Source organism: Camelina sativa, chromosome 20, assembly GCF_030686135.1.
Source record: "Camelina sativa cultivar CO46 ecotype springtype chromosome 20, ASM3068613v1".
Taxonomy (NCBI): Eukaryota; Viridiplantae; Streptophyta; class Magnoliopsida; order Brassicales; family Brassicaceae; genus Camelina; species Camelina sativa.
Window position 1 is genome coordinate 14,394,909 of NC_141899.1, and position 21,065 is coordinate 14,415,973.

Below are 21,065 nucleotides of genomic sequence, written 5' to 3' on the forward strand. Positions count from 1 at the left end.
CAAAGGCAAAGACCATCCAACGGTCATAAGAGGGTTCAAGAAGAAATTCAAAGGAAGGAAGGGAAAGAGATAGGATTGCCACGTCATTGGCTGGACGCGGTGATAGGATCTTCACTTCCTTGGCTCCTAAGCATTTCAATGAATGTTTCCAAGTCATGAGCCAAGCGGGAACAAAGTGGAGATGCACTAGAGCTCGCTGCCTCGTTAAAACCTCTTTGGTAAACCCATCGGGACAAACCCAAAGTAGGAAAAGAATACAGCTCCTTCTAATGACTTAGGGGTGTCTTCACACTAGTGTGATTGTGAAGACACGCGAATCAAGCTTCCCAAAGCTGGTCGTGACTCAAGGTTCTTCGATGGTGATGCTAGCCATGAGCCATTCGTGTGAAGGTTGGAGCTTGGCTTGAAATGTCCGTTAGGTGTCTTGTCTTGCTCCTCCTTGATGATCCTTGGGGACTCGTTGGTGCCGCACATCACTAAGAAGTCTGGTCTCAAGTTGTCCTGCGAGTGGTACGAGTGGCCGAGATCTGTCCGAGAGACGTCCGAGAGATGTGAGTGTTCATGGCCGAGTGATCGATCCCGTGCTCACATCACTTGTTTTGATCAAATGACTCATGATGTCCGCACAAAGGATGAATAAATACGGCGAAAGAGTAACTAACCGTATTCCCCTTTCAGGAATGATCATTCCGTGTGGTGCACCATTGATAAGGACAGAGTAACTAACCGATCGAACTGCTGCCATTATCCAGTTGATCCAATTTTCAGAAAAACCAAACAAATGCATCGTGACTTCCAAAAAGTTCCATTCTACTCTATCATAGGCCTTACTAACGTTTATAAACGTTGAGTCGTTTTTTTTTTGTCAACAAACGTTGAGTCTCTTGATCATAATTAACTATTTATAAGAAAAAAAAATATTATAATGTTTAAAAGGAAAGATTGTGTTACTTATTGTGACATTTCGTTTGACTTTTTTTTCTTAAGATCTTGTTTTAATTATAAACACATATTTTCTACTTCTGATTTTTTTTAGAGAAATACCCTTAAATAGCACTAATCTAAGTTTTTTTTCCAAACCTAGCACATATTCTCAAATTTTTCAAAATTAGCATTTGTGATTAAAAAAAAATCAATTATAGTTTTTATTCATCAACTTATCGTTTAGTATACTTACAATTTTCATAGTTTCAGGTGAAGCTTACGGACGGCGAAGGTTCCGGCAAAGCTTGCAGCGGCTGACGAAGCTTCAGGAAGGATTATAATGGGGGGGGGGGGAGCGTTAGTCACCTTTTCTTCTCTGTTGCTGAGACCACCATTGGAGCTTCTCAAGGTGAAGGAGGAAGTACAAACAGAGACGTTGTGCTGGATGAAGGAGGTAAACAAGAACTTCAAGCTTCTCCAGTCGATGCTCTTGAAGATTTCTGATTTCTCTTCTGCTCAGATCCTTGTGATTCATCTTCTAGGTTTCCTCAATTCTTGCTCCGTTACAGATGCCGTTCATGATTTCATCGGTCATAGCTGTCAAGAAGTTGCCTCTAAGGTTGATTTAGCTATGGAAGTACCCCTTTCAGATTTGGATTGGTACTTGAGGCTTACCCCTTTTTTATCATGTTTAAATCTGGAGTATATTGGTTTGAATTTGACTTGCTGAGCTTAGCCAAGTCTTATGAGTGGTGGCTTGCATTTTTTGGTATTGGAATCTGTACAGTGAATGAAATTGAAAACATGGGTAATCTTCATCGTTTGTGGGTTCAGCTATGCCTCCGTTTGCTTCTGATTTGTGTTTTTTTTATATGTTCATCCTACTTCATTGTGATCTTGGATCTCAGTTTAAGGTGTCAATCATATTTGCAACTTGTAGAATCTACAAGCTAATAGTTATATTCATGAGTTTGATACAATTATTCAAATACATACAAACTGCAAATCCAAAGTTGGCTACATAGGTGTGTTGGTTTAAGACATTTAGGAATACCTTCATAAATCACAGAGACTGTCTTCCTAAACAATATGAAATCCTTCCTAAATTTAAAGAAATGAGATTTGACCCATCTTTTATTAATATTTTGCTTCAGTATAACACATATTACTCCATTTAGTGAGGAATATTGATATTATTTTGTGTTCATCATGAAATTATATATATATATATATATATATATATATATGAGTAATAATTTGATTTTGTATCTTTCTAAATTTTTATGAAGACTATCCTGAATTTTAAAGTGTCATTCCTAAATATTACAGAATCCTTCCTAAATTTAAATAAATATATTTTTAACTCTATTTTTGATGTTTTACCTCAATATGTCAAAGATTACTCCATTACTAAGGGGTATTGTGCCATATCAAGGTATTTTACCAATATCTAGACTTTTATGAATGTCATCATGAAATCCAAACTCTTTATAAAGGTCATCATGAAGTTCAAAGTATCCTTCCTGAACTTCATATAATCCTTCATGAATTTTCAAAGAATCCTTGAAATTAAAGAGAACATGTAGCAAATTCAGTCGCGTTATAGTATTCTTGTGATCCATCATCCACAACTATTGTAACCTAGATTAGCCTACAGTATAATGGAACCTATCTCCTTTGTATAGGTATCAGCTTCAACAATAAAAAGAGAAAGAATTACTCAAATGTTATCCAAAAGTTGGTTTATTACTCATATCTATAAATCTTTTGAAAATTACTAGAATGTTTAGTGCCCTGGGTGTAATTACAATTTACCCCTTGGATTTTATTTCTCGAATTTGAGTAAAAAATTAAAAAAAAAATACATATCAGCAAATTAAAATACACATTAGATATGATTTAACACAGTCATTAAGCATTTTTTTTTAGATCGCAGTTTTATTTTTAGATCCACAGTTTTGTTTTCTTGTTTATATCAAAGAGAGGGAAAGTGAATAGGTTTTAACTGTTCACAAACCGCGAAAAAAAAAAATATCGAAACTCTCGTTGTCTCTTGTCGCCGGCGATACTCTGTTGTTGTCTACTCTCTTGCCATCAATCTCCCGCCGTCATCTCTCGCCGTCATCTCTCACCGTCTTTACTCGTTCTCTCTATCTTTGTCTTCGCACTCTCTTTCTTCGTCGTCGCTCTCTCTTTCTCTTCGTCTTCTTTGTCTTCGTCTATCCGGTATGTGTTGACTGTTTAGTTTCGAGTTTTCCGGCTGAATGTGGGTTTTTTCGATGATTTACCGCTGGAGTCGCCGTTGTTAATGACGGCTGATTTGTTAGATCTATTCGATTTGATGGCTGATTTACTTTTTGTTTTATGTTGCGGCTCAGTTATTTTAGGGTTTATGGCTGATTTGTTAGATTTATTCAATTCGATGGCTGATTTACTGTTTGTTTTATTTTGCGGACGGATGAGTTGTGACTGAGATATTTTGTGCTTTAGATCTGAGTTATGTGTTTGTAGCTGAGTTATGTTATGCTTTGTGTATGAGTTTGTTTTATGTTATGGCTGATTTATTTTATGATTTACTTATGAACTATAACAGATGTCGATGGTGATTATTTCTTCTGAAGAACAAGCAAGGGATTACCCCCCAAGACTATACGCTAAAATAGAGTCTAGAGATATAAACACAAATTTCAGGATGAAAGAATTCCCTCCAATTAGGGAATCAATAGGACTGGATGCGTGGGAAGAAACGAAGAAAGTACCTATTGGAATAATCTCTAAGCTAGTTGATAGCCAATTCGTCTGATATGGTAAGGTTGTTCATTTCCTACTATGTAACCAGTTAAGGGTACATAAGAAGGAGCTTTGGTTTGTGGTCGGCGGTCAACCTATCAGGTTTGGGTTGAATGAGTTTCATTATCTGACGGGGTTAAACATAGACCCAATGCCTACTGAACGGTTTGAACTTGAAGAGGAACACAAAGATTTCTTCAGACTTTTGAAAGTGCCTGGTGGGGCAGGTCCAACGCTACTTGAACTCAGGGAAGCATTAAGAGTGTGCCGGGGATGGGTTAACCTTGATCATCGTAAATGGTTGGGGCTGTTGCTTTTTCAACACATTGGACTCTATGGTTTGCATCATAACTCTAGAATTCCATATGAAAGTGCCAAAAGAGTTTTTGATGATGAAGCAATGAAGACGTATCCGTGGGGTCGGTCAGCATTTGAAGCTCTTGTTGATTCCATAAAGATGTTGAACCCTACGGGAAAGTCGTACACCCTCAGTGGGTTTACACCCGTGTTACAGGTTTGGGCGTATGAGTCCATCAAATGCTTTGGAGAACGGTTTGGGAATGCATCAGCTGAAGATGGTGGCATACCGATGCTTCAATGGGGTGGAAACCGTACACGTTCATCGCTGGAAACCGCAATTGCTGAAGAGATCAAAGCGCTTGGTGAGGTAAGGTTTATATCTGGTTGAGTGATTGTTTAGTAATGGATGAGTTATGATTTAGTTATGGCTGAGTTACTGTTTAGTAATGGCTGAGTTATGTTTTAGTAATGGCTGATTTATGCTTTAGTGTTGGCTGAGTTATGTTTTAGTAATGACTGATTTATGCTTTCATTAGTAATGACTGAGTTAAAACTTACTGATGGGTTTCATAATCTCTTATATTACAGCTGCGTGTGATTAATATGGTTATGAAGGAAAATGGCTGCGAGCTATTTCATTCGTGGCCAGAACAAGAAGACGACCCAGCAATCGATCGCCTGATCGAAGACATACATATGAATACGTTTGTTAAAGGTTTTTGGGATGTTAAGGGGAGTGATAAGAAGAATAAGAAAAAGAAAGCTGAAGCAGTTGTTGAGTCTGAATCTCCTCCAGCAAAGAAGCGGAAAGTCCAGAAGATGAAAGTTTCCAACAGTCAGGAAACTAGTGAAGGAGTTGCACAGGGGAGGAAGAAGAAAGGAATAAAGGTAAGTGAGGAGGAAGATGTTGGGGAAGATGGGTCGGTTAGAACTATCGAAGATGAGTCGGTTAGTACTATCTACGAATTGATCTCTAAGTTATACACAAGGTTTGACACCGTTGATAGGAACATTGAAAATGTATCGGCGAATCTGGAGAAGAAGATGGATGAAAGGATTGAAACCAGGCTTGGATCTTTTGTGACGGACCTCAAACAGATGAAAGAGCTCGTGCTTCCAAAGAGCACGAGTGACCAGACTTTAATTTTGGGACAGGAACTAAATAACCTGGGACATGGACAGGAACTTCAGACATCAAAAGGTCCACCAAAAGTTCCGGTAATGTCTGATTTATATTTGTTTTATGGCTGATTTTTTAGAATGTTTAGGCTGAGTTATTATAATTTTAATTGGCTTCACTATGATAAACAGGAAAAGAACTCTTTGACTTCTCCTAAGAAGTCTCCAGATGCTAAGAAGTCTCCAGCTGCTAAGAAACTAGCTGATACGAAAACAGGGCCTTCCACGAGGAGAAATGCCAAAGAGTTAGAGGCGTCAGAGAAGGCCAAAGAGTTAGAGGCGGCAAAGAAGGTAATGTCTGATTTATCTTTGTTTTATGGCTGATTTTTAGAATGTTTAGGCTGAGTTATCATAATGTATGATTTATCTTTGTTTTATGGCTGATTTTTCAGAATGTTTAGGCTGAGTTATTATAATTTTAATATACAGGAAAAGAACTATTTGACTTCTCCAGATGCTAAGAAGTCTCCAGCTACTAAGAGACCAGCTGATACGAAAACACGGCCTTCCACGAGGAGAAATGTTAAAGAGTTAGAGGCGGCAGAGAAGGCCAAAGAGTTAGAGGCGGCAGAGAAGGCCAAAGAAGTAGCTGCGTTAAAGAAGCCCAAAGAAGTAGCTGCGGCAAAGCAGGCCAAAGAAGTAGCTGAGGCTGGAGGTAGAGGTGGAGGTAGAGGTAGAGGTAGAGGTAGAGGTAGAGGTAGAGGTAGGGTGCCTAAAAATCCTACTGCTGCTGTTGTTGCTGCTGGTGTTAAGCCGTTGAAATTTGTACTACCTGGAGAAGCTGGTTCAGAAGCTGGTGTAGAAGATATTACAAACGAGTATTTTGCTGAAGCCAACTCACTTGAACCTGAATCTGAGGATGATGAGGAGGAAAAGATTAGGCTTGATAGAATTAAAGCTTTAAGGCTGGAGAGTGTTAAGCTGTCAGCGGATGGGAGTGCATTGAATACACAACAAAGATCATCCAAGCTGGATTTTCCCTAATATTGGAGACAACGGACTGACGTGCATGAGGAAGAACTGTTCACCTGGACCTGGAATATATGATCCTCTGGCACCTGTTGATCCGGTCAAGTTGCAGAAACTTTTGGAGTACCTAAAGAAAGCCGAGTATGACCCTTTAGACCCTTTTGCTTAACAAGTTAATAACAGCTTGTTAACATTATATTAACTTGTGTTTATTTGTTTGTTAGGAATATCCTGTTAGGCAAAGGCGGAATGGAAATTGAATTCTATAGGGTGCTAATCACCGAACGAAAGGACTGGCCAGTGAGGCCAGAAGAATATGGTAAATATGGGTGGCTTACTAATGAAGTAAGTTTATCTTAATGTCTTAGTTATTGTTGTCGTTGTCTGGCTTATATTACATTATGGCTGCGTTGTCGTTTACTACTCAGTTTTCTGTTGTACAGCACTTGGGTGCGTTTATGAGAGTCCTTAGGTGTAGGTACAAACAAGATCCCTTCCCATTCCACAACAAACGCATTGCGTTTATAGACCCGTGGTTCACCAGTGAAATGGTTCACCGTCATTATCCGATGTTCAATATACAGGTGATCCACATCTTCTATCCACTTCAATATACATGGTTCACCGTCATTATCCGATGTTCACCGTCATTATCCGATGTTCAAGTCCGAACCCAAGTTTGATTCCATCAGATGAATAAACTAATTTGAAGTGGATAGAAGATGTGGATCACCTGTATATTGCTCCACAAACTGGAGGCGATCACTGGGTGGCGCTGCACGTGGATCTCAACAGAAGGCATATTGATTGCTATGATAGCATCGTGGGACAAGTAACCAATGACAGTGAGCTTAGAATGCTGAATGCTTGTAGGGCGCTTACGCGGATGATTCCAGCAATGATGAACGCGAACGTTCCTCACGAAATTCTTAAACCTACTTTCAAACAGTTTACCTTAAGGAGGAGGACAGTCTCCAAGGTCCTGCAAAACATACAGATTGGTGACTGTGGCGTGTACGCTTTAAAGTTTATAGAATGTCTAGCGCTTGGTGTGTCTTTCGATGGAATCTGTGATCAAAACATCCAGGGTATATGTGTTATAATGGCAGCAGAAATCTACGATGAGTCACCTGATTTTATGAATCAGTTCACGTAAAAAACATTTGTATTTCTTTTGGTAGGTATGACTTGTACTTGGATATGTAAAAAAACATTTGGATTTCTTTTGGTAGGAATTGTACTTGGATATTGGAAAAAATTGGATTTCTTTTGGTAGGAATTGTACTTGGATAAGAAAGTCCTTTGTTTAGTATCTTTTCAATGTTACGGCTGAGTTATGTACTTCACACGGCTGAGTTATAATTAAATATTAAATAAACATATATGTTATGGCTGAGTTATATATTTCGAAAGGCTGAGTTATCTACTTCGTACGGATGAGTGAGTTATGGCTGAGTTATGTACTTGGTACGGCTTCGTTTAGTCTTTCGTGCCGTGCCTCGATATTACTAAAAGTGTTGTTGGGAAGCCCAAACAATAATTCTATGCCTGCTCAGATCCACACGCGTAATCAATTTATAAAGTTAGCTTTCTCACAATATATTATACAAAATAATTAAAAAATTGAACTCAAAATTCGAATAAAAAATCTTAAAATTCCGACAAAGTGACTAAGTGATGGCTGAGTTATTGACTTACACGGCTGACTTATAAAATATTCGTAAATTTACATTATTATAAATCAACATTTAAATGTTAAATTGACTTATGAATATTACAATTATTATAACCAATAAAAAATAATATTTATAGAGAAAGATTGATTTTTACACACTCTCACCAAGGATGTCTAAAACATGACGTATAGGGGTTAGGGTTAGGGTTAGGGTTGGGGTTTAGGGTTTGAGATGTAGGGTTCAGATTATTTGATTTTTGGATTTGGTTCTAATGTGTTTTAATGTGTATGGTTTAAGGTGGTAATATGGATATAATAATATTATTACCATTTGAATATTTTTTTAAAAAATCAAAAAATCAAAAAAATTTTGGTTATTTCCGGTTATGGGTCGGTTATATTAATATCTAACAATAAATAATCCAAAATATATTGTAATTAAGTAGATTAGCCTAATATAACCGAAATTAAGCCGAATATATCCGAAATAAACCAAACATACCAATTCAAAAATATCAAATTGGAAAATTTATTTTATCGGTCGGTTCGGTTTAGTCGGTTATTTAGTCATTCTAATTTGAGGGTTGGCTGAGATATCGTCTATTGACGGCTGAGTTATAATTAATCAGCGAGATTCTCGGGACGCAGTGAAAATCTCGCTGCACTCTGATTGGTGGATTCAGCGGCGGTTACTTCCCATAATCCCGTATAAATAGGTTTGAGAGCCTGAGAGATTGAAATATTCCAACCTCCACAACTTTCCAAGATATAGAGAAAAAGAGATGGTGACAACTCGATCTGCGAGGCTGAGACGGGCTCGGGAAAGGATAGCCGCTTTGGCGAGCGGTTCCAGCCGAACTGAAACGTCGAAAAATCCCTCTGCCCAAGAGGGCGTGGAAACGTTCCGCGTTCGCGCACCTGTTCTGCATGTCGATATGACGGGTGCAGAAGGGAGCCTCGTATGTCAGGAACTCCGAAGGTATCGAGCTCGCCGCTATAGGCTGGGGGCTCACCTTATGGCGAGACGCCGTAGATTGGCCAAAGTCTGTCGGCTTTATCGTTTGGACGGGACTATTCGGGTCCTGAACGAAATATTCGCCGAAAGTTTCTTCTTGGAGAAGTGGCGTATGACCGGGCTGCTCGCCGCGCATGCGGCGTGCCAAGAGCTGGTGGCGAGTATGGAGGTGCCTGTCCTTTTTGAGGCCGACTGTCAACCTCTCGAAGATACCGCGCACCCGTTTACTGTGGATATCTGGGCCTACCGGGCTTCCATAGAGAGATTAAGGTGGTACGCCAATTTCCTGGAGTCGGCCGGCCCAATTTTCCGTGAGAGGCACTTGGTCGAGGGCCCGTGTTCCTTTTTGGAAAACTTGGCGTCAAGAGGCATCGAAGTTCCGAGGGAGAGACTGGAGACCCTAAGGCTAGCTCGTTAGTTCTGGCGAACCGAACTGGACAAGGTAACGGTGGAGGAACCGCTGGCAGATGATCTATCAGGTCCACGGCCTCCACTTCGTCTACAGGACCAACCCAGACGGTGATGGTGAAACCCCGACCGTTCCGGACTTAGAATTTGGACGGTTTTTTCTTTTTCTCATCTAGGACCCTTAGTCATCTTAGGTGTTTTATTTTAACGCTCGGTTCGGTTTAGTTAATTAAACATACCAATTCAAAAATATCAAATTGGAAAATTTATTTTATCGGTCGGTTCGGTTTAGTCGGTTATTTAGTCATTCTAATTTGAGGGTTGGCTGAGATATCGTTTATGACGGCTGAGTTATAATTAATCATGACTGAGTTATAATTAATCATGACTGAGTTATTAAAATAGATTGATAAAACATCACAACATAGAAAGTTCATATCAATTCCAAAAAAAAAAAAAAAAACAACGGAGCTTGACTAATCTCACAGATACTTGTTCAAGCTCTCAAACTTCTTCTCCAGCGCGTCATATTTCTTTTCCAAATACAAGATCATTTCTTCTTGAATCTCGATGCGCTTCTTGGATGATCCAAGTCCTGCTTCATCTCATTCTTCTCCTCCTGAATAACCCTAAACTCTTCGCGCACTGCATCAGTCCACCACTTCCTGAAACCGCAGCCTTGACCGGGACCCTTACAAATAGTACATAATTCATATTAGACTAAAAAAAAGTCAGAAACAGAACACAAAACTCAAAAATAAGAGTACAAAAATCTTTACATCTATGATGTCATACGGACAACTTAAATAACGTTCTCCTCTCGTGGTAGTATCATTAGAAGTGGCAACGAGAAGCACCGTACCGCAATTACACCCGATTGGAACGCCCTTGTCTCGCCTCCGGATTTTGCCGTACCTCATTTTCATATTTATTTCATTACGATTCAGCTCCTACAGTTCCACAAACACAATATTAAGATAATGCTTTGAGATTTCAGATAGTCCAGAGATCAACCTCAGCTAGTGCTTCAGAAGCAGTTTTCTCATCAGCCCTGGAGTTGCCGCCGTAGATATCTCTATTTGCCATCATCTTGACTCGATCTCGATTACTGAAGCAATAAATCACAACAAATCCCTTAATTTATACTAAAACAATATATCGAACGACGTCGTTTGACAGTAATATACTTGAAGGCTGAGTTGTGTTCTTTACACGACTGACTTAGGATAGTCAGTTAAATTAACAACTTTGTTATGGCTGACTTATGCAACGGCCATAATAATGGTATTACGGCTGAGTTATCCGACGGCCACCCTATTAATTTATTATATACCCGCTGGGAATGCAAAAAGGGTTGTTGGGAAGACGCAAACAATAATTATGTTTCTTGTTATCATTCATACGCTTAATAAAAATATTTTAAACGATTTATTATTAAAAATAAATTTAAAAATTTGAATTCAAATTTTTTATGTATTTTTATTTATTATTAAAGAAGGGCCAGTATGTGTGGTCACTCACATAGATCATTTTCAATTTCTCTCTCAGGCGGCATTCCCGAAGCACTCGTCTTTTTAGCTTGCTCCGACGTCGGCGAGCCATGGCTCGCCGACGTTGGAATCTTCCTCTCGTGTGTTTCCTCCCCGTTCTTTGCTTTGTAGATCTCGCGCTGTTTAAGGACAGAACCTCCTTCTCTTTTTCGTGCTTTGCTCAGGGATAGCAGAGACGGTTCACCAGAATTGTTTTTGGGGTCTCTTTGTTTGTCTCCGTTGCTGTTCTTTTGTCGGTGTTTCTCAGAAGTTCGTGTTGTCATCTGCGACTCCTTTCTCCTGTGAGCTATTGGTCTCGCAACCTCCCGCCGTCGTGCTGTGTGGATTCTCCTTCGAAGGTCAAGGCACTTAGACCGGATCCTGCTATTTCGCGGGGAAACTTCTCCTCCGTCAACCGCCGCTACGGTGTTCCATTGTTAGATCTGAAGGTCATGGCTGCTTCTCGTGGATACTTCTCCGCCGTCAACCGCCGCCATGGTGTTCCGCTGTTCGATCTAGGGTTTTCTTTCCTGAAGCAGTGGTTGCTTTCTTGTTGGGCCAGGCCCATGAAGTCGTCTCTAAGGATTGGTTCTATTTCCTTCTTGGACCCTCCTATCATCAGGCCCATTTGGATCTTTTATTTGGTATGGCCTTTTAACCGTTGCGCTCATCTTCAAACTCGACGGTCTTCCGCCGGCTTATCCTTTGAGCTAGGTTCCATCGGACACTTCTCCGGTCGCTTCACCGGATACTCCTCCGGCTTGTCTGTCAACTTCTCCCTTGGTATCGCCCTGCTCGCGCCTGAGGTAGGCCCTGTTTTCTTCCAATCTAGATCCGCCTCTTCTGGCTCGGATTCCGCCCTTATCCGGCGAAGTTTGTTTATCGGATATTTCTCCGAACCCTCCCTGCTCGCGTCTGAAGCAGGTCTAGGATGTTTCCAGAAGAAAACAACCTCTTTTGGTTTGTTTTTCGTTTTAACGTCACCATACATTGTGACTATCTCCGTTCCAGTTGATGACTCTGTGTTGTTTGCGTACTCTATCTTGGATTTGATTCTGATAGGTTGCTTCATCACTTCTCCTGGTGCCATATCAAGCTCCCTACAGCTTGTGTCTCTATGTTTAATTCCTTCTTGCTCATGTACTTTTGCTGTTCACTTTTGCGACTCGGGTTTGTCCGAATTTGCCATATCATCTGTATCTTTCTGATTGAATTAAGAGTTTGGGTGCACAAAAAAAAAAAAAAAAAAGAAAAGAAGGGGCCAGTAATTTGACTAAGTAGTGGTTGGGTTATTGACTTAAACGGCTGAGTTATGAGATATTTATAAAATAAGGTTATTATAACTCAAAATAAAAATTTAGAATGGCAAAATGAATATTACTATTATTATAACCAATAAAAATAATAATTATAGACAAAAAGAGTGATTTTTACATATTCTGATCAAAATGTGTCAAACATACCAAAACATGTTGTTTAGGGGTTAGGGTTAGGGTTAGGGTTTAGGGTTTAGGGTTAGATGAGGTAACATTATTTGTTTTAATATAACAGTTTGGTTTTGGCTATAATGTGTTTGGATTAAGGTGGTAATATGGATATACTAATATGAGTACCATTTTGAAATTAATTTTTTAAATTTTTTTTTAAAATTTTGAAATTAATTTTTGGTTATTTTCGGTTATGGGTCGGTTAGATGAATATCTAACAATAAATAACCCAAAATATATTGTAATTAGGTAGATTAGCATAATATAAGCGAAATAAGCCGAATATAAGAAAACTAGGCAAACATACCAATACAAAAATACCAAATTGGGAAAAATTATTTTTTCGGTTTGGTTCGGTTTAGTCGGTTATTTAATCATTCTAATTTGAGGGTTGGCTGAGATACCGTTATGACTGCTGAGTTATCTTTCCAGCATCGACAGTTACAATGAGAGGGAAAGTGAACGGTTTTTAAACCGCGGAAAAAAAACTCTCTGTCCTTATCGTCGGCGAAATCTAACCCTAATTCCGCCAGCGATAATCTGTCTTTTTCTACTCTCCCGCCGTCATCTCTCGCCGTCTTCGCTCGATATCCTCATTAGCTCTTTCTTCTCTTCGTCGTCGCTGGTCTTGTTCATTTCCGTCTAAGCCGTCTCGTCTTTTAGTTCCGGTATGTGTCTTCCTATTTATTTTTGAGTTACGGGTGATTGTCGCCGTCTTGGATGGCTGAGTTTGGACTGAGTTATCTTATGCTTTACGACTAAGTTATGTATTATGGCGGAGTTATTATATGCCTTGCGTTTGCCATATGTTATGGTTGATTTATTTTATGCTTTACTATCAGATGGCTAAGGATATTTCTGAAGAACAAGCAAGGGATTACCCACCAAGACTTTGGCCAGAAATGAAGTCTATTCTACATACTAAACAAATTAATACCAATTTCACGATGTTAGAATTACCCCAGATTAGGGAATCAATAGGACTGGATGCGTGGGAAAAAATGAAGGATGTACCAATTGGAATAATCTCTAAGCTAGTTGATAGCCAATTCGTCTGGTCTGGTAAGGTTGTTCATTTCCTAATATGTAACCAGTTAAGGGTACATAAGAAGGAGCTTTGGTTTGTGGTCGGCGGTCAACCTATCAGGTTTGGGTTGAATGAGTTTCATTATCTGATGGGGTTAAACATAGACCCAATGCCTACTGAACGGTTTGAACTTGAAGATGAACACAAAGATTTCTTTAGACTTTTGGAAGTGCCTGGTGGGGCAGGTCCAACGCTACTTGAACTCAGGGAAGCATTAAAAGTGTGCCGGGGATGGGTTAACCTTGATCATCTTAAATGGTTGGGGCTGTTGCTTCTTCAACACATTGGGCTTTATGGTTTGCATAATAACTCTAGAATTCCATATGAAAGTGCCAAAAGAGTTTTTGATGATGAAGCAATGAAGACGTATCCGTGGGGTCAGTCCGCATTTGAAGCTCTTGTTGATTCCATAAAGATGTTGAACCCTACGGGAAAGTCGTACACCCTCAGTGGGTTTACACCCGTGTTACAGGCTTGGGCGTATGAGTCCATCAAATTCTTTGGAGAACGGTTTGGGAATGCATCAGCTGAAGATGGTGGCATACCGATGCTTCAATGGGGTGGAAACCGTACACGTTCATCGCTGGAAACCGCAATTGCTGAATAGATCAAAGTGCTTGGTGAGGTAAGGTTTATATCTGGTTGAGTGATTGTTTAGTAATGGATGAGTTATGATTTAGTTATGGCTGAGTTATTGTTTAGTAACGGCTGAGTTATGTTTTAGTAATGGCTGATTTATGCTTTAGTGTTGGCTGAGTTATTATTCACTGATGGGTCTCATATTCTCTTATGTTACAGCTGCATGTGACTAAAATGGTTATGAAGGATGATGTATGGGAGCTATTTCATACGTGGCCAGATCAAAAAGACAACGACCCAGCAGTTGATCGCCTTATCCAAGACATACATGAGGATAAGTTTGTTAAAGGTTTTTGGGATGTTGATTCTGACTCTCCTCCCGCAAAGAAGCAGAAAGTTGATTCTGACTCTCCTCCCGCAAAGAAGCAGAAAGTCAAGAAGGTGGTAGTTTCCAACAGTCAGGGTGGTGGATCTGGTGAAGGAGCTGAATAGAAGGTGGTAGTTTCCAACAGTCAGGGTGGTGGACCGGTTGGAACTCTCATTGAGTTGGTGTTTAATTTAACCTCAAGGTTGGACACCTTGGAAAAAAACATTGGAGATAGAATAGAAGAGAGGATGAATGAAAGGTTTGAAACCAGGTTTCGTTCTGTTGAGAGTGATCTCAAGCAGATGAAAGAGCACGTGCTTTCCTTGGGTGTTGGGCAAACTGGCCAAAACAATTTTGAAGACCTTGGGGATGAACTGTTGTCACAAAACACTTGTAAAAATTTCAAAATAAAGAACCTTATGGATGAACTGTTGTCACCAAAAAGTCCACCAGTACCAGCAGTTCCAGGAAAAATGCACCAAAACTACTCTGTCAACAGTCCTCCGGTAATGTCTGAATTATGTTAATCTTATGGCTGAGTTTCCAGATTGTTTAGGTTGAGTTATCATTATCTTTAATTATAACTCAACAGTCCTCCGGTAATGTCTGAATTATGTTAATCTTATGGCTGAGTTTCCAGATTGTTTAGGTTAAGTTATCATTATCTTTAATTGTCTTTGCTATGTTATACAGGTAGTTGGCAGTGGTTTGGCTGGGGTCAGTAGGAATCTGAATAAAGAGTTTGATAAGGATGAGTTTGATAAAGATCATCCTCTTAATTTCATTGAGAAGCCTCCAGCTGCTACGAAACCAATTTAACGGACTAACACGAGGAAAAATGCCAATGATGGAAAGAAGGATGAAGAATTAGATGCAAAGAAGGCCAAAGTTGAGGCGGCCGCTGCGAAGAAGACCAAAGATTTGTCGGCAAAGAAGGCCAAAGATGAGGCGGCGGCTGCAAAGAAGGCCAAAGATGAGGCGGCGGCTGCGAAGAAGGTCAAAGAGTTGGCGGAAAAGAAGGCAAAAGATGAGGCGGCGGCTGCAAAGAAGGTCAAAGAGTTGGCGGAAAAGAAGGATGGAAATAATCCGCCAAATAGAAGATGTAGAAAGACTACTAATCCTAAACAAGTCATTGAACCTGAAGAACCTGACAGCAGTATATGTGATATGACAGCCAAGATTATGGCTGAAGTCAACTCACTTGAACCTGAATTTGAGGATGATGAGGAGGAAAAGATTAGGCTTGATAGAATCAAAACTTTAAGGCTGGAGAATGTTAAGCTGTCCCCGGATGGATGTTCATTGAATAAATTACAAGCTACACATGCGAAGATTTTTCCTTATATTGGGGACAACGGACTGACGTGCATGAGGAAGAACTGTTCACCTGGACCTGGAATATATGATCCTCTGGCACCTGTAGATCCGGTCAAGTTGCAGAAACTTTTGGAATACCTAAAGACAGCCGAGTATGACCCTTTAGACCCTTGTTAATCACATCTTGTTAAAATTATATTAACCTGTTCTTATTTTTTTCTTAGGGGTACACCATTAGGCAAGTCAACACCAAATATTGAATTCTATAGGACTCTCATCACCAAAAGAAAGAACTAGCTGTCTGGTACATTTGGGTGGCTGTCTGATAAAGTAAGTTTAACTTGATGTCTGAGTTATTATGTTTACGGCTGAGATATTATACATAATGGCTGAGTTATTATGTTTACAGCTGAGATATTATACATAATGGCTTAGTGATTATGTTTACGGCTGAGATATAATACATAGTGGCTGAGGTATTATGTTTACGGCTGTGTTATAATACATAATGACAGTAGGTGGCAGTGGTATGATTTGTTATTGTTTATGACTGACTTATATTACATTATGGCTGAGTTGTTGTTTACTAATCAGTTTTCTGTTTTACAGCACATAGGCGCGTTTATGAGACTCCTCAGTATTAGGTACAAACAAGATCCCTTCCCATTCCACAACAAATGCATTGCGTTTATAGACCCGTGGTCCACCAGAACGATGATTCGTGATTATCCGATGTTCGATATGAAACCCAAGTTTTTTAAAATGACTGGCAATAATTATGAACGTTTAGTTAAAGGTTTGTTACCACTAGATGAACCGACTAATTTGAAGTGGATTGAAGATGTGGATCACCTGTATATTACTCCACGAACTGGAGACAATCACTGGGTGGCGCTGCACGTGGATCTCAACAGAAGGCATATTGATTGCTATGATAGCATCGTGGGACAAGTAACCAATGACAGTGATCTTAGAATGCTGAATGATTGTAGGGCGTTGAAGCGGATGATTCCAGAAATGATGAACGAGAACGTTCCTCATGAAATTCGTACACCTACTGCCAGTCAGTTCGGTTTCAGGAGGAAGAGTGCCTCCAAGATCCCTCAAAACGTACAGGTTGGTGACTGTGGCGTGTACGCTTTAAAGTTTATTGAATGTCTAGCGCTTGGTGTGTCGTTCGATGGAATCAATGATCAAAATATCCAGGCTATACGGGTTAAAATGGCAGCAGAAATCTACGATGAGGCATCTGATTTTTTGGATTCAGATTAAATAATGCATTATGTCCTTCGTTTCGTTTCTTTTGGAATTGTACTTGGATTATTAAAACTTTGATTTGTCTATTTTCAAAATTATGGCTGGTTTACGGTTATGTTACGGCTGATTTACATACTTCACACGGCTGACTTATGAAATATTTGTAAATTAGAATTATTATAACTCAAAATTAAAATATAGAATGACAAAATGAATATTACAATCATAATAAGCAATAAAAAGTAATAATTATAGACAAAGATTTATTTTTACACATTCTCATCAAAGTGTAAAACATTCAAAACATGACATTTAGGGGTTAGGGTTAGGGTTTGAGGTGTAGGGTTCATATTTCCATCATTAAGGGTTTTAATATAACAGTTTGGTTTTGGTTATATTGTGTTTGGTTTAAGGTGGTAATTTGGATATGCTAATATGATAACCATTTTTCAAATTTTTATAATTTTTGAAATTACTTTTCGGTTATTTCCAGTTATGTGTCGGTTAGACGAATATATAACCATAAATAACCCAAATGTTATCCAAATTAGGTCGATTAACTTAATATAACCGATAGCAAGCCGAATATAACCGTAATTGACCAAAAATAATGGAAAAAATAGTTTCTGGTTTGGTTCGGTTTGGTCGGTTATTTAGTCATTCTAATTTGGGGGTTAGCTGAGTTATGGTTAAGTTATGGCTGAGTTATCGTTTATGGTCTTCTCAATATTATGAAGATATGAAAACATATTCTTCTTTCTTTCTTGGGTCTTTTGTTCTGTCAGTTTCCTAATAAGTATTAAAACGTCTCTCGATATTACAAAAAGTGTTGTTAGGGAAGCGCGAAAAATCACTAATTCTTTGCCTGCTCAAATCCACACGCATAATAAATTCATAAAGTGAGCTTTTTATCACAATATATTATTGCAAATAATTTAATAATTATTATTCGAATTTAGAATTTTATTTTTCTTAAAGTATTAAGAAAAGTCTCTCGATATTATTAAAACCTTTCACGCATTTTTATTTTTTGTAAAAGTATTTGTCCGACAATTTGAAATTATTATTCAAAGTGTTACGTTAAAGTGATGGTTGAGTTATGCTATATTGTGGTTGACTATTGAACTTTATGATTGATTTATCATTCTTTGATGGCTGAGATATCGTAATAACGACTGATTTATATTAATATGAAAGTATAACATAAACGGAAAAATAAAAAACACAAAATCATAGTTCGTAGTTCATAGTTCATTAGTTCATGTAGAAGACGACACAAAATCATCACTTTTTGAAACCGACGTCATCTGGGCCAAATTCTTCAAACATATCGACCAAATCATTCCAAACTATGCAAGTCAGCATCTCGGGTTTATTGCCACCACTCGCCCATATCCTCTTGAGAGCACGTATCTGGGATCTGAATAACGTTCTAGCCACCAAATTAAACTGCGTCCAGACCGTTAAAGTATGCTTCGGATCCCACGTGTATTTACGTTACAATTAAAGGAAAGAAACGATAAGAGTATAGAATAATATCAATATGGTTTGTTTTATTGATCTTACCGCGAGGAGGAGAAACCACCGTCTCTTAAAGTAGAAGGGAATCAATCGGTACGTCGGCCACGCATGGTGCCAGTTGTGTTGAAGTATTCCTCCAATCGCGATAGAGAGAACGTGAAGGAACTTGAACCACGTAACAGTGGTTTTGTCAACCAAGGAACCCACACCAGAGTTTAGAACCGGAATATTCTCCCGACCAGTGGCGCAAATGATCGCTTCGACATCTCTAAAAAATTGTCCATAGATGTGAGGAACAACTTCCATGTCGATAAGAAGATGTAACAGATAGACAGATCTGTGATTTAAGAGAAGATAAAGAGAAACAATAGAAACGAAGAAGAGATGAAAGAGAGTAAGACATATGACTGAGGAAAATATAAAGGAAAAACAATAGGAAAAACAAAAGGTCGCGTCTATTATTAGGTTAACTTCTGGTTTCCCGCCAAAATATCGCTTGACGGCTGAGTTATAATATTTACAGAAAACGAAAGGACATATTATAACTGAGTTATGGAGAGTAATGGATGGGTTATCACAAGGAAAAATTTTGAAGGTAAATGAATGATATATTATAACGGCTGAGTTATCAAAAGAGTTATATTATTTACGGGAAAACGAAAGGTCAAGTTACGACTGAGTTATAGTGAGTTATGGCTGAGTTATCAAAAGAGTAACGGCTGATATTTTCACTTTACAGCTGAGTTGTAATACTCTGGTCCAACCAAATAATATACTATTATTCCATCTCTGTATATATACAAGTATTCCCGTTACTTTAGTCCATTACCTCTCAACTACAAACTAGAAAAAAATTATTTTTTACAACACTATGTCCGCTCGAGCACCCAAGATGCCGGATCTCCCCGATGATGTTTTCATAAAAATCGTTTCCCTTGTTGCAGAAGATTGATGGTCCTCACTTGGTTCTATTTTAAGGGCTGGTCATAGGGGGAAAAATGCAGTATACAGTGATGAAGTTCTAAAGACAGCTTCTATATATTGGCTTTATATTGATCCATCAGAAATCAACACATCCAATGCTCCTGATTGTGGCCTCCAAAATGAAGGGCGGCACAGGCCTTTCTTCGTCAAATGCTTTGAGGCCGGCAACCCCATTGCCATTTACTACGAAGGGCTAAGGGTTGGGGCTGAGGATAGGGATATCCAGCGTGGGATTGATATTATCAGTCGTATTGTACCGGCCGATGCTTATGCCACCTTAGCATGTGGGGTACTAAGTATTTGTCAAGGGAATGAGGATATGGCCGTCCATTACCTCCAGCTGTTTGATGCAAATCATTCTCCTCAGATGTCTTCAGGTGCCATGTTAACCGGTAATGATTTTATGTTTGAGTTATCTCGTTATAAGACGGCCCGAAAAAACTCATACACAGCCTCCCTTCGCTATCCTGACAGCCCGCCACTTCCTTCACCCGCTTGTGCTGTGATGTATTATTTAGATAACGGTCTCCATCATCTCAATGGTCTCCTTCCTCTCCAATGTGGAGACAGTTATCAAATAATGTGCAAAAACTGTTATCTTTGGTGGTTGTCCATCAAAGTCCCTGAGATCCTTTAGGGTTTCCAGCAGTGAATTCCAGTTTTACCTTATCAACTCGTGATTCTAAATTCGGTTTATTTTAAAATAATTATTTTCCATTTCTTAGGCAAGTATCTTTTTTCATGTATTAAAGGTCCCTACACTATTTTCCACATTTTAGTATCTCGCCTCATTTATCGGCTGAGTTATAGTAAAGTTATGGCTGAGGTATCACAACAAACAATCTGAAAGCAAACGACTGATTTATACGAATTTATAGCTGAGTTATGGTATTTAATGGAAAACCAAAGGTCTCGTCGACTCATATAACGACTGAGTTATATTGATTTATAAATCCGTAATGGCTGAGATATCGTAATACCGACTATATTATAAATCCGCAATGTAGAATTTTTATAGACTTATAGTGATTTTTACACGTTCTATTATTAGGCTAACTTATGGTTACGGTAATATATCGCTTTAAGTCTGAGTTATAGTGAGTAATGGCTGGGTTATCACAAGAAAAATTTTGAAGGTAAATGAATGATATATTATAACGGCTGAGTTATCAAAAGAGTTATATTATTTACGGGAAAACGAAAGGTAAAGTTACGACTGAGTTATAGTGAGTTATGGCTGAGTTATCAAAAGAGTAATGGCTGATATTTTCACTTTACAACTGAGTTGTAATACTTTGGTCCAACCAAATAATATAATATTATTCCATCTCTGTATATATACAAGTATTCCGGTTACTTTAGTCTATTACCTCTCAACTACAAACTAGAATAAAATTATTTTTTACAACACTATGTCCGCTCTAGCACCCAAGATGCCGGATCTCCCCGACGATGTTTTCATAAAAATCGTTTCCCTTGTTGCAGAAGATGCTGCAGAAGATCGATGGTCCTCACTTGGTTCTATTTTAAGGGCTGTTTATAGGGGGGAAAATGCAGTATACAGTGATGAAGTTCTAAAGACAGCTGCTATATATTGGCTTTGTACTGATCCATCAGAAATCAACACATCCAATGCCCCTGATGGTGGCCTCCAAAATGAAGGGCGGCACAGGCCTT

General features: G+C 38.9%; 1 protein-coding gene across 1 annotated transcript; it reads right to left on the reverse strand.

Moving 5' to 3' along the window:
* Positions 1 to 18,167: 18,167 nt before the first annotated feature.
* LOC147918866 (uncharacterized) lies at positions 18,168 to 18,710 on the reverse strand. The gene is given in 1 exon segment (XM_087503746.1): positions 18,168 to 18,710. A coding segment is annotated over 1 exon segment (543 nt).
* Between the last annotated feature and the right edge of the window lie 2,355 nt (positions 18,711 to 21,065).